We start from the raw sequence: 13693 nt of genomic DNA, 5'->3' as shown, positions 1-13693 counted from the left end.
ACTTTGACAACTGTTGACTTGCATAAATAACTGAGCTGATAAAATATAGAGATAATGAAACACAAAAATTAAAATCTGAAAAGGAAACTGTATGAAAAACATATGTAAAATTTTGATAAGTAAAATGTAGATAAGGTAATGTCCAATACTTGCTTAAATAATGAAATAATTCAAAGATATTTCATGGCTGCTGTTTAAGATGGTGTAACAAATACAAGAAACTACAGAAAACCTGAAAGAAAGTGAACACTATTTAGGCAGAAACTGCCACCTACACACAGAAAACACTGATCCAGCAATTTCCAGGAGATGAATAGAGACTAGGCATGAATATGCGAAGAAATATGATGTTAAATATTTGCATTCAGGATTGTGTCAACAGAATAATGGTAGATTACCAAGAGATGACAGATCTATTACATGACACAAATATGAATATTAATAAAAATACTGAAATAAGACATAACATTTATTGGAATCTCCAGTTTAACTTGTAAAATAGGCGAAGAATAAAGAGACCATAACAGGGTGTGGTTTTGGCTTTTTGGAATATGCCACATGGAATGTTGAAGTCATACATTTAACTCCAGCCATGAAAATCTAAGGAAAAGAGGACATATTGTTGATTAACAAGGAGGCAAACACAATGTACTGACATTGTCATATCACTAAATAGAATCTGTAAATAACAGTACAATTATTTAGGGAGAGAGATGGCATTTGAATGTAAATACTCATTGGTTCATTTACTAATGCTTTTATCAGGTGTAGAGTTTATACAGGTGTACCAGGAGTTTGGTGCCATACTTCAGAAGTGTACTAAGGGTTCCCTATAGAATAACTTTGAAATAGGAACCCATGTCTGCAAACATAAAATAGCAGCACTAGGGCGGCATTTAAAATCATTTCATTTAAACTTGGCGCCTCAATGTCGAACTGCATTGCAGAGAGGAAGAGCCATCCACCAGCCCTTGTGCCATTGCCTAGGTTATGGGGACATCAAAATCAAGTGTTTGGAGGATACTGCACGACCAACAACTTTATCTGTATCATTCAATGCGAGTACATGACTTAGGTCCAGCTGACTTTGTACCACAAGTTCAATTTTGTCAGTGGATACTGAACCAGTGTTTACATCAGCCCAACTTCCTGAATCATGAGTTAATCACAGACAAAGCGCAGTTTACAAGGGATGACTGGTTCAACTGTCGAAACAGCCATGTTTGGGCTGACAAAAACCCCAACGATTCTGTAGTTGGTTACCACCAGGTGCAATTTTCTGTCAATGTCTGGGCAGGCATCATTGGTGATCACTTGAATGGGCCTTTCCTCCTACCACCGTGACTCAATGGGCCCTCTTACAAGGTGTTCCTGGAATTTATTCTTCTGACTTTGCTAGAAGACATGCCACTGATTGTGCAGAGGAAAATGTGGATACAGCACGACGGAGCGCCGGCACACTTCAGCATTGTATCACGAGACTACCTGGATGCTGCTTTTCATGGTCATTGGATAGGAAGAGGAAGCCCAGTGCCTTGGCCACCCCGATCCCCAGACTTGACAGCTCTGGACTATTTCGTCTGGTGCTATGTGAAAAGCCTGATTTATGACATGCCTGTGGATAATGAATGTGAACTGTTGGCCAGAATACTTGTTGCATGTGACGTGATCCGTGAGACACTTGGAATATTTGAAAGGGTGTGCCAAAGTTTCTTTCGTTGATGTAACGCATGCATTGAAAATGGAGGGCGCCAATTCCAACATCTACTCTAGCATCTGAGTCTTAAGAGTTTGGAAGGGGTAATATGTCTGTGCATGCTCTTCGACATTGAGGCGCCAAGTTTAAACAAAATGATATTAAATGCCGCCCTAGCACTGCTGTTTTACGTTTGTTCCTATTTTAAAGTTGTTCTGTAGGGAACCCTCAGTACGCTCCTGAAGTATGGCACCAAACACCTGGGACATTCTGTATAGCACTACATTAATGAAATGCAGGACAGTTATGGAATTGAGGACCACACTTCTCCATTGCTCTTCCTACTTACCCGGTTTGTCCCCTCTGCAGATCACTTCATTGTTTACAGTTATACTTTTGATTGTAGGCAAAGGAGGTTTCAGGGAAGAATCTGATTTGTACGTGGGAAACTCTAACTTGTACTGGATGTAATACTTTAACCCTGTCCGGATCCTGTTCCACTCTTCATACAGATTATTTTTCAGCCCAAGAAATCCCTTGGTCATCTGCAACAAATTTTCGAGCATGTTGAAAACTTAATTTCTCATTCATAGACCACCCTTCAGTTGAAAGAGTACACCTAATAAATTAGGTTGGAAGATGAGGTATATGATTTAAAATATGTGAGAGAACCAGTACTAGGACCTCAAGGGTATTTAAATTAGCATTATGATATGGTGAATATTAATGGTGTGGCAAAGTGTTTAAAAAATAAATAGCTCTGTAAAAAGTACAAAAATTGACACTTAAGTCCAAGAGTAATATGTGACTTCAGACAATGTGACATAACTCTGCAATATTATTACAAGAGTGAAGTGTATATATCAGTTTTCAGATGAGATATTTCACAGCAGTGATAGAAGTTTCTCATATTTCCCATATTTATGTATATGTATGTGTATCACATTTAGAAGAATAACAGATTATTGGTTTGAGACTGTACTATGTTTAAGTACGTTACAAACAGTTCATTTGAACTTACCATGTTTTGTTACCTTATGCATGAATTCATTGGTCTGCTAGAATCAGTATACATAGGTAGCAAATAGTTAACATCACTGAAATTTTATATGTAGCTTTTGAGAACTCGGCAATTATGAAGAGCCATCAACTTTCTCAGTCCAAGGCCTATTTGATCTATTATCAGTATTTCCATTTGTTACATATTTTAATGAGCAGTTTTGTTTCTTAGGTTGATATTTAAGAATCTCTTCTGAGGATTCTGTTTGAACACAATCTTTCAATAAGTTCTTTCTACACCTAGTGCAGTATTCTATAAATTCTGTATTTTCATTAGATCAACAGAACCAGACTAGTCTTAAAAATATAAGACATTTATGCAATTGAATTACCAAAGGTACAGTTCCTGCAGCATACATCTCAACTCTTATGTCAACTGCAACAACAGGATAAGGGTTTGGAACATTGATTATTCCATGCCACTCCCCAGAACTGCTTAGTTGATATTGAAACACACTTGGACAGGGTGTTGCATATGAAGAGAATGCTAAGACAAAAGAAAGGCCTGTAACTTAATCATCACACCATAATTAACTTCATCTTATAGTACTGCACTTGAAAGTATAACGACTTTTATTATGCCACAACAGATATTTACTCTAACTGCCAACCAGAAGTCTAAAACTTTCAGCCTGATAGAGTAATCTCACATTGTAAATTATTTTGGAAACGGTGAAATTGTGGGATGTCAAAAATTGAATATCCTATCTCTCTCCTTACAGTTGTGGCAGCTGGAAATTCAAATAACTTAAAATAATATATCTCATTCTAGTGTCTGCTAGTGATTTCATTTCAATCTCTTTTGCATCAAACAATAGCACAGTGCAGCCAACCTTAACCACAATGGACTAGGTACACTTGCTAACCTAGAGTTCAGATACTGCACTGAAGAGTATGTGATCACTTCTTGTTTAAATATATGAATGAATGAACGCTTAAGGGTGAGCCTTTCTAGCCCTTGCACTGCGATCTTAAATGATCTATTGTGCTTCCCCTTTTTTGTTTAACCCTTTATCAATCCTACACTTCGAAAGAAATGTATGACTTTGTTTTTATTTGAAGATAAGTAATTATATGAAGCAAATACAAATGGGAAAGTAAGCTTCTGTTGAAACTAAAAATTAATGATAAAGGTTTCTACAAAATACAGATAAACTATGCATGTGCTAATATGGTGGCAAGTTTTAAAATTACCTGAGTCACACATTAATAAGTACCACAAATACAATTTTCCTGAAAACTGAAAATCGAACTCCCAAAAACCAATAAAGGAGCGCCGAAAATGATATCATCATCACTAGGTAAATAAAAGCATAACAAAAGAGAAGCATAAGACTTGTGTCAAGATTGAGAACTTCTCTTGATATTTCTTAGATTGGTTAATTCTGTAGCCTTGTAACATGTCTGGGTAGTGACTAGATTCTGTAGCCTTGTAACATGTCTGGGTAGTGATAGTCATTTGGCTTTGACCTCAGTCCTGTTAAGTCCTTATGTGTAATAAACTTTATAATAGGTTTTGCAACTAGAATAGATATATGTCTCATGTTTATTGATTTTATGAGGTTTTACACTGGCTACTTATTGATGTTACTTCTGTTCTCGGGTTGTTATATCACACAGCTGTGGGTGATAGTGTTTGTTTTTCAGAGTTACATGCTGCTCGACCTTCAATGTTGACCCTTTGATCCTGATAAATGAATCATGTACCTCTGAAATGTTGATACCATTGCCCACAACAACATAGTGTAACAACCTAAGAACAGAAGTAAGATTAGCATATTTCATGAGTTTACATTTGTTTTTGCACTCACTGTTCCCTTAAATCTGAACTTTTAGGAGGTAAAAGGTAAAGTTGTCCCTGTACTTAAGTAATTAAGTGCTACGTCATGAAAGTGTATGGNAGGGGAATGGATGTATAGATCCATGGTTTCTTGACCTCGGCATTTGTTACAGGTGAGTGGTTAGGTTCATACCCCGGTCGCTTTATCCCCTGGGAAAATGTCCCAGGTAGCCGGTCTGGATGACACAGAGAAGAGAAAATTCTTGACCTTACCGAGACTTGAACTTCGACCCCTCCATGGTCCAGCCCGTAGACAGTCTCTATGCCGAATATGCTATCCTGGCTCTCATTTTAGGAGGTGGATAATTAAAATGTTTCATTATGACTGCAGCCCTCTGAATTTGAGATTGAATAGTTCAGTAGATGGTTAGCAACTTTTTGGAGGAACCTGATGTCTCAGTCTTCAGGGAAGGATTTTCAACATTCATTGGTGTGAAAATGTCAAATTTCATAAAGCTTTTATCATTGTGAAACAGCGATGGAACATATATAACAGACTTGCTGTGTTTGTTTTGAAAGCCAAGATTTGGCTTATGATGGAGCATCTTCATGATATACTTGTATGGCTTTAAAAGAGTGGGGCAGTTCAGTTGGTGCTTTGACTCCATAAAATGAATCATTCTTTGCAGCATACTCAACATATTGATAACTATTCATACCATTGCTTAGATGATTTGCATTATAATTCTGTCTCAGGAATGCTGGTCCCCTGATTGGATAGAGAATATGCTCCAAAGACACTTTTGTCAAGATTTTATCTGAAAATATAAAGACATGTATAATACAGATTCTTTCATGCACATTCATACACACAAGAGATGTGATTTTGGGGGGAGAGAGAAATAGTACAGAATACTTAATGTTATTGTAACACTTGAACTTTTACTACTTATTTCTATTCACAGTTTTCTGGTGCAGGACAACAATTGAATTAATGTCCTTTAAGTCATAAAATTCTAAGGTATTTTACTGAGTTGAAATATGATGAAGGAATATGTGAATTTACTAGGTCCTGTTATGTATAATGCAGGACATGGTTCTTTAAAAATAAGCCCACTTTAAAGTAGTTGGTTAAGGCAAATTATAATGTGGCAGGAAAGTTTGAGCTTTATCTCTTTCATCACTATTACTGTTCTCTTTAATACTATCTCCAGAATGTTTTCAAAGATCTTAAAAATTGGAGAGATTAACTTCTTTGGAATAAAGACACCTGTGAACATATTGATCACACCTTCTAACGTGACAGCTTGATAATAAATGGTGTTTTCTATGAATGAAGATCTTAAAGGGCCAGTGTTCAGTGTAACACCAGAAAAGAACAATAAATATGCAGTGATTAGAAGTTTGACATTATTCTCATTTAACTCCTGTCAGGATGAAAATTTATGAAATACATGAAGCAAACAAATGAGAAACACACATGCAAACACACATGCACCCACTTACACAAACACACACCCCCTTGGGAACACTTTTGTCATATAGTGATTTACTATATTTAGTTACTGTGTTTGTGCTTAATACTATTTTTGCCAGTTTTATTAGTTTTATCATCAGCAACAGCAGTATGTGATTCAAATTACAAAGGAAGAACATTTTTGGACAGGTAAGCTGATTATTAGAGACACTGCAAATCACATATTTCCACTTATAGCCTGCATGTAGAAGTATAGTTACATTGGGTTTCCATTTACTTTAACTGGTTGGAGAATATTTGCTGGTATGAAGAAAGCAGTCTTCTGGGATGTGGTGTCATGTAGATATTGTGTTAACCGACATTCCTTTGAAACTTCGGCTAACACAATATCTACACAGCGCCACATCCCAGAAGACTGCTTTCTTCATAGTCACCGCCGTGAAAACCTCAAATTTTACATTCGCTGGTTTGATTTTGGGTAGTCATTTCCTTACTAACCCTCTGACCAATTTTCCTGAGGATGATCCTGACCTGACTGCTCTTGATAAGGCGGTTTTCCACATACTATCACGTGTTGGTGACTAGACATGAGGTTTGGTTTAGTAACTGGATTTATTAAACAGTAACACATCACAACTCGTTTTATAAAAGTAATTATAACGTTCTCACTAATTAGCGCACTCTACTTCTCACTACAGCTCACACTCAAGCCTTCTATGTTTTCGCTAGTCGTTGCATATTAATGGATCTCAACAATGAGCTCAACTGTCGACTTGGCTGGTGTTCTTGTTAAATAACATAGGCATGGATCGCATAAAAAATATCACTTCCAAGAATTCTTCTACTGTCGCATGTTTATAAGTTGCTGCGGACAGGTGTTCATCGAACTGTTACCAACCAGTGTCTGTTTTCTTCAGTAATAATGTCATATGCTTCCTCCATAAGGCTGCCTGTTTCCTGTAGCCTATAGGCGTGAAGCCATTTCTTCTCAGGTTCTGTTTGGATGGAACTTCTGAAAGTAGCCTGCGCTCCTTCAGCGCTGGCATGCATGTTGCCGCCAGTTTCTTCTGTAGTTTGGGTAGGGGCCAGCTCCTACACGGTGTTCTGCCACTCATATTCAGAAGCCTGATGGATGACTCAACCTCTATTTTCACGACTTCCAGCTAGAAGGTTTGTCTGAGGGCTTCTCAGAAGCAGCTGCTGTTCTGTGCTTCGGTCTCCCATCCTGTCACTGAATGCCTTGCCTGGTGCCCTACAGATATGATTCTTATGGCATACAGGAAAGGCACAATGAGTAATTCATTTGATGGCAGTCGCGAACTCCTACAGGGACTCACCATCATCTTGAGTCTGTGTTGTCAGCTGATTGTGATACCCTGCAGCTAGTTGCTGGTTCCCGAATCGGTCCTTAGTTGCCCTGACAGCCTCCTCTTATGTTGCTCCTGTAGGAATGCTATGTAGAACCTTCACAGCCCAGCCCTACAGGATGGCAAGCAGTTACATGGAGTTTTTGCGTGGTGCCCAGCTGTACTCTGCCACGGCCTTGAACTAGCAGCAGAACACAGACCAAGGTGTCGACTCATCGACCTTGGGTGGCTTGACTCCACCTATGTTAATTCTGTTCAGTCAGTCAGTCAGTTCTGGTCCTGCTGTAAGGGCCATGCTCAGCTCGGTCTTCGACCTCTGCTAGTCTGGTCTCGAGTCCACTCTGCGTGGTTTCTACCAGGGTCTTCATTATTGCATATCGATTCCCAACTCATGGATCTCCGCCTCAGTCCTTTAGGGACTTCGTATGGAACAAATGATGTCTTTCATGCATTCTACCTTTCCTTGATTGGTTTTCATTACTTCCAAGCCAGTATCCATTTCAGCTCCAATTTTTCTGGGCGGCATTTATCATCGCCTCTGTCTTTCCCAGACAGACCATCATCGTTCGAAATCCACCATGCTTATCTGTCACATATGTTACAATCCAAGCAAGCCCACTTTTGACACCAGCTGTCACATGTTAGTGACTAGACATGGGATTTTGAATTTGTAATATATTTCTTGACACAGTCTTTCTTTTGCCAGAAGAGCTAATGTTTAGAGTGTAGAGGAAAGGACATATTGTGCTCTGATAAGGCAGAGTTACTAAGGAAATTAAATTGTCGTCAGTTTCAAAATGGCTAATATAGACACTGGCTTTCAGCAACAAACTATTTTACAGCACAGTAATGACCAATGTTAACATAAGCCCGCTTCATAAAAATTATCTTTGAACCTGACCTATTGGCAGCACTGTAAGTGTGGTATTTTTGGAATTACCCATGTTGTAAGAGAGAGAAAAAACTGTTATGTACTGTTATAAGTTACCTGCAGAATCCCAAAGTAGCTGGCAGTTAACTCCATTGAAGAGATTGCGAAGAAAATATGAACACACAGCCTAACCATTTATGAAACAAGAGAGACTCGATCATATATTATTTATTTCCTTTGCAATGAAAAATGTGTAAGATGCATGGGTGCAAATAGCATCTTGTCTCTAACAGTTCTTGAAACAACTTTCCTGATAATGATTTTGAGGTTAGCATGTACAGTGGCTGCTGTTCATGGCAGAATTGTCTTATTCCTGTGGCAGTAATTCCACTGACAGCAGTACAAGAACTGGAAGAAAATGAAACATTTATCGAAATCAACTATATATCTCTCGAAGCTGGACATTATCACTTAAAAGCAGAAACAATTCATGCAACTGCGTAGAGAGTGAAAGGGCACTGCCATTGGATTGGGCAGATTTAATTCCCATGCTATGAAGCAGCCACCCATAATCACTGAGCTGGAACAACATCACTTTCTATATTTTAGGGCACTACTAAGAAGTATTTTGTGACTCAGAAGGCTATTGTCTGGCAAAGGATTGGACTGATGCAGTATATACAAAATGTCCGACAATCAAAATTATTCATGTATTATTGAAGTATACCTACTCACCTAAGGAGGGACTTATGACACAGGATCTGAGTAGAAATCAAAGAAGATTATCATGACTTATCAGTTCAGATAAGCCACTACCACCAGTAAACAAGTCACCTCCACTGTCAGAACAGAAGCTGAATAATTTAAAATATATTATTTTTCATACACCCCAACAGTCTATGTTATAACCAGTTCACACAAATACCACATGCAGACCCAAGCACAGAAGACTACATATCAAACGTTGGTAACAGTGATGAGGAAATAAAAAAAACTAATATGCAAATGTAATCTCCAACAGGTAGAAGGAACACTTGAAAACATCTGCCACAAAATATTATTTTCTAGTCATGTGAAGATACTTTGATTTTTAATGCATATATAAGGCACAGTAGATCACTGTGATCACAGTGCAAGGGCCAAGAAGGCCCACCCCTTATTATATATACATATACAATGCATATTTACTGCAGATCAGAAGCGACATATGATTGTATTTATTTTGGGTTATTGTTTATGGTTTCACAAATGAAAGCACAGGTCACAAGCAATAATATGACAGTTTTCACTTGAACAGAAAAGCCTAAAATAACAATACATGAAAATACCCATCTTCATTGTCATGACAGTGGAACAAAATTTCAGTGAAGTACTGTGATTTTGGATACTGGCCCTTTCAGAACAAAGCCACAAGGACTACATATGAGTATAGTTAGAATGTAGACAAAATGATGAATAAACTTAACTCAGTATGCGGTCCTGTTGAAAGGTATCTGAAAAACATATTTTGGACTAAAAGTGGATTTAAGAGGTGTTATCGGGAAGTTCCTAGACTAGGTTAAAAAGAAATGCTGACTTAGCATATTCAATTTTGGCTGTCACCTCCTCCAAAATAGCCTCCTTGGGAATGTATACAGTGATCCCATTGTTTTTTTCCACACTTAAAAACCACTGTGGTAGTCATTTTCTTGAATGTTGTCAAATACTGCTTGCTTTGGATGTCGGACACATTTTCAAAACGTCATCCCTTCAGTTTCATTTTCAATTTAGGAAACGAAGTGAAATGACAGGGCCTAAGTACGGTGAGTAGGGAGAATGAGGAACGATAACCATGTTGGTGTTAGTCACAAGCTCTGTGGTTTTCAGGAATGTGTGCGTGGGTGCATTGTCCTGATGAAGGAGCAGTGTGGCGCATGTTCAAATTTTCTGTTAAGATCTCCTAGCAAACTCCATAACTGATCCCAGCACTGTCTGCAAGCTCATGGATTGTTTGGTGATGGTCTTTGCAGATGAGTTCCTGAATTATTTCTGTCATTTTGCTGGTGCCTGGTCACTCTGAATATTCATCATCTTCAACTGACACTTGACCCACCTTGAAACATGAATGCCATTCAAAAACCACTGTCCGGCTTAAAGAATGTTCTCAAAAAGCCTCACGAAGCATTTCAAGGTTTTTGGTAGCGAATTTACTGAGCTTCACACAAAACTTAATGCAGACACAATGTTTTATTTTGCCATCAATCACAGACAAAACATAACATGACGTTGGAAAAGCACTTGTGTAAAAACAATGCGTGCTCAAAAGGCGGTGTCACTTGAGAGACGATGTAATAGGCTTTAGGAGGTGTGACCTTGGCCGCCCCTTTCATCTTCTTTCACCGAGGCAGTTACAACAATAACAGTCCGGGAACTTTCCGATATCACCTGTATATTAAAGACAATTATATTTATTTCTGTACTTCCATATGTGTGTGATTTTCATGACTAGAAAATTGACAGGGAAGCAATTTATGGAAATGGGATTTCTAGAACATAATGAAAAAATTTAATCACCAGCACATGTTGAAGATTGAGCATGTGAGCCAGAGCATAGATAAATTCTCCACTGAAGAAAAAAGTTTTTAAGACTATAGAGAAATATTACAAGAATTTCAGAAGATGAAAGGTGACAGAAGTCATACTGAAGCGGTCCTCCACTATGAAGCTGGAATAGGTTGGAGACAAACTCTGTAAGGTATGAGCAGAAGTGCAACATGGAAAAAGAGAATCAGAGGAAGAACATTTGACTAAGAAACAGGAATACAATAATTTCATATATATTAATGTGGAATGTTTATACATAAATATGATACATAATACATACTTGGTGTGTTGCCTATGCAGATAACATTCTCATTTGAAGTGATGCTTCTCACTAATGGCAAAGGCCAGGACAGAGGGAAATACAGATGAAATTGAATGGGCCGCCTATCCCCCAAATTAATTCTCCTCCACACCTCATTCTCATTTTCCAAAAGTTTCAATGCACCAACATATTGCTGCAATATACACATATTTGGCTTTCTTTAGACTTCATAATATGTGGACATATAATAATTAATTTAACATTCTGCTACCATTAATAATGAACATTTAAGAATTTATTTTGATATAATACATAAATTTTACAATCCATATACTCCTTCTTTGGAAGTTACTTACACAAATTAACAGATTATTTGCCACTTACTGTGGTAAGCCTAGACTGTGGAATTAAAACTGTATATCCTTGGAAGAAGTAACATATGTTTTACTTCAATAATCTCCATCTGATTGGAGTAGGTAGTCAAATTCAGAAATGTATCACTTATTCTTAGGTAATTTATCTTTGTCTGAAATATCTCATATAGAGACTTCAAGTCCACAACAGTTGGAATATTTCACATACGCAAAAATTTTACACATCATTGCTACCTAAAAATATAGATTTTATTAACACTGTCTTATCACGCTAATTACACAACATATTATGTAACCCTCATGTTAGTTTTTTCTTTTCACAGAATCACCATAGTGAAGGAGACAGATCTTAAAGCTTTTGCAAGACATTTTAATAGCATACATTGATTTATACAAATTTCCTCAACAGGAACTGTGAATCAGATTATCAGGATGTACTTTAGTGACAAAACTTTTGTATTAAATTTTAGTGATAATCAATTTTCAGATCCAGAAATTTTGCAAAAAGTGACAGAGTGGGAATACAAATTTGATTCATAAACTAGTAATACTTGAACAGCAAATGGAAATGTAGATATATTTATCCACACTGCAGGGCTTATTTTAACAAGTAATAATGAATATTGGGAAGCACTCATAAATTCTGCTTTCACATTTCACAGATTTCCAGTCATACAAATCTTGTGTTGTTACTATTTAATGCCATATGTAGGTAACGTAATTTTATGATCCAACAATGTATCTTAAGGATTAGCGCATACTGTTCATGCTTAGATTGTCCTATGATCAAATTCTAGTTGAATTAGAAATCTTTTAATTCTTGCAACTGTAAATATTTCATCTTCACAATCATTGTCACTTCAGGAAGAATTATCAGTAAATACAGATTCTGTTTATATTAAATTTACTGGGCATAATCTCAAAAGTGTTGTGTCCTCAGGTTTGTAATTATTATATTATAAACAATATTTCATACAGAAATTTGTGTGTGTGTTGGAGATACAGTGTTACCAGAACTTACTGGCATAGCAATTTGCAGTTTTGCCACTTCAAAAAGAAACGAGGTGATATTGGAAATGGATGTTTGTATGCGTATAATATTGTATGATGAAAGAATTCACATAAATAAATTTTTTTATTCAATGAACTTACGGCTCTAACCACTTGCATGAATACCATGAAGTTGAGTTTATAACATGTTTCTGATCTATCTCTATACCAAAAATTAAATGCCTAGTTCCAATTGTTCATTACTTTTTGCCATTAAGTCGAAATTTTAATTTAGAATTCATGCAGCTCCAATCGAAATTTTAATTTAGAATTTATGCAGCTCCAATATTACTTCTTTACATTTTACAAAAACCTATCTTAAAAAGTTGCAAATTTTTGGAAAAGTTATTACTATCATTTCAGGACACTATAATAAGTGGTGCTAGTGTAGTTGTATCTCGTAAGTTTTGGCGCCTGTCATTGTGTTATACTGGTTGTAATAATTGAAATATATAGGGTTGGAGTGGCCTCCAATAATATAATGATCCTAGAAAATTTCGTGAAAATTGGCTATTCAGGTGTACAGTTGAAAAGTAGGACAGACACATACATACAGACCATATGCTGAGCTAACACGCATAATCCATTTCTCAAGAACATAAAGTACATTGAAAAGGAAATATATGCTAAACCAAAATGATGAATAAAGACCTTACTTAAAATGGCCAAATGAAATTTGATTTCAAAATGTTTTTCTTTCTTCACAATAGTTCATGTAAATGGATTTTTTTCCTTCTTAACACACCTCATATCAGCGTTCATGTGCAACAAAATTTCTTTGCATACTTCAAGTTTTGTATTGATCTGAGTAATCTTTCAAAATCACATTACATCAATATTCTCATAGTACATACAGGGGATGGACAAAAATATCGAAACACCCAACAAAAAACACATTACCGTGACTAATATGGTGTAGGACTACCTGTGGCTTGTAGAACTGCTTGCAGTCTCCTTGGAATGGATAAATAGAGGTCCTGTATGATTTGCAAGGGAGTCTTGTACCATTCTTCCTGCAAAACATTGGCAAGTTCTGTTAATGATGATGGAGGTGGATAGCGTGCACACAGATTGCTCTCCAAAACAGACCACAAAGGCTCAATAATATTGATATCTGGCGATTGTAGGAGCCATGGAAGATGTGACACTTCATCTTCTTTATCAGAAAACCAGT

General features: G+C 36.9%; 1 protein-coding gene across 2 annotated transcripts in view; it reads right to left on the bottom strand.

The window, feature by feature from the left end:
• The window catches only part of LOC111870090 (serine protease gd), a 28047-nt gene that overhangs the window by 11275 nt on the left and 3079 nt on the right, over positions 1-13693 (bottom strand). For both annotated transcript variants that reach the window (XM_033753735.1, XM_023862087.2), the window contains exons 2-5: positions 11114-11288; positions 5255-5353; positions 3088-3242; positions 2046-2241 (exon numbers count right to left, since the gene is read on the bottom strand). In XM_033753735.1, coding sequence (XP_033609626.1) covers positions 2046-2241; positions 3088-3242; positions 5255-5353; positions 11114-11288 — 625 coding nt within the window. The remainder of the gene's footprint in view (positions 1-2045; positions 2242-3087; positions 3243-5254; positions 5354-11113; positions 11289-13693) is intronic.

The sequence above is a fragment of the Cryptotermes secundus genome, unplaced genomic scaffold (genome assembly GCF_002891405.2).
Source record: "Cryptotermes secundus unplaced genomic scaffold, Csec_1.0 scaffold1314, whole genome shotgun sequence".
NCBI classification, from domain to species: Eukaryota; Metazoa; Arthropoda; class Insecta; order Blattodea; family Kalotermitidae; genus Cryptotermes; species Cryptotermes secundus.
The sequence above is the reverse complement of the archived record's forward strand: the minus strand, read 5'-3'. Positions and strand labels throughout refer to the sequence as shown.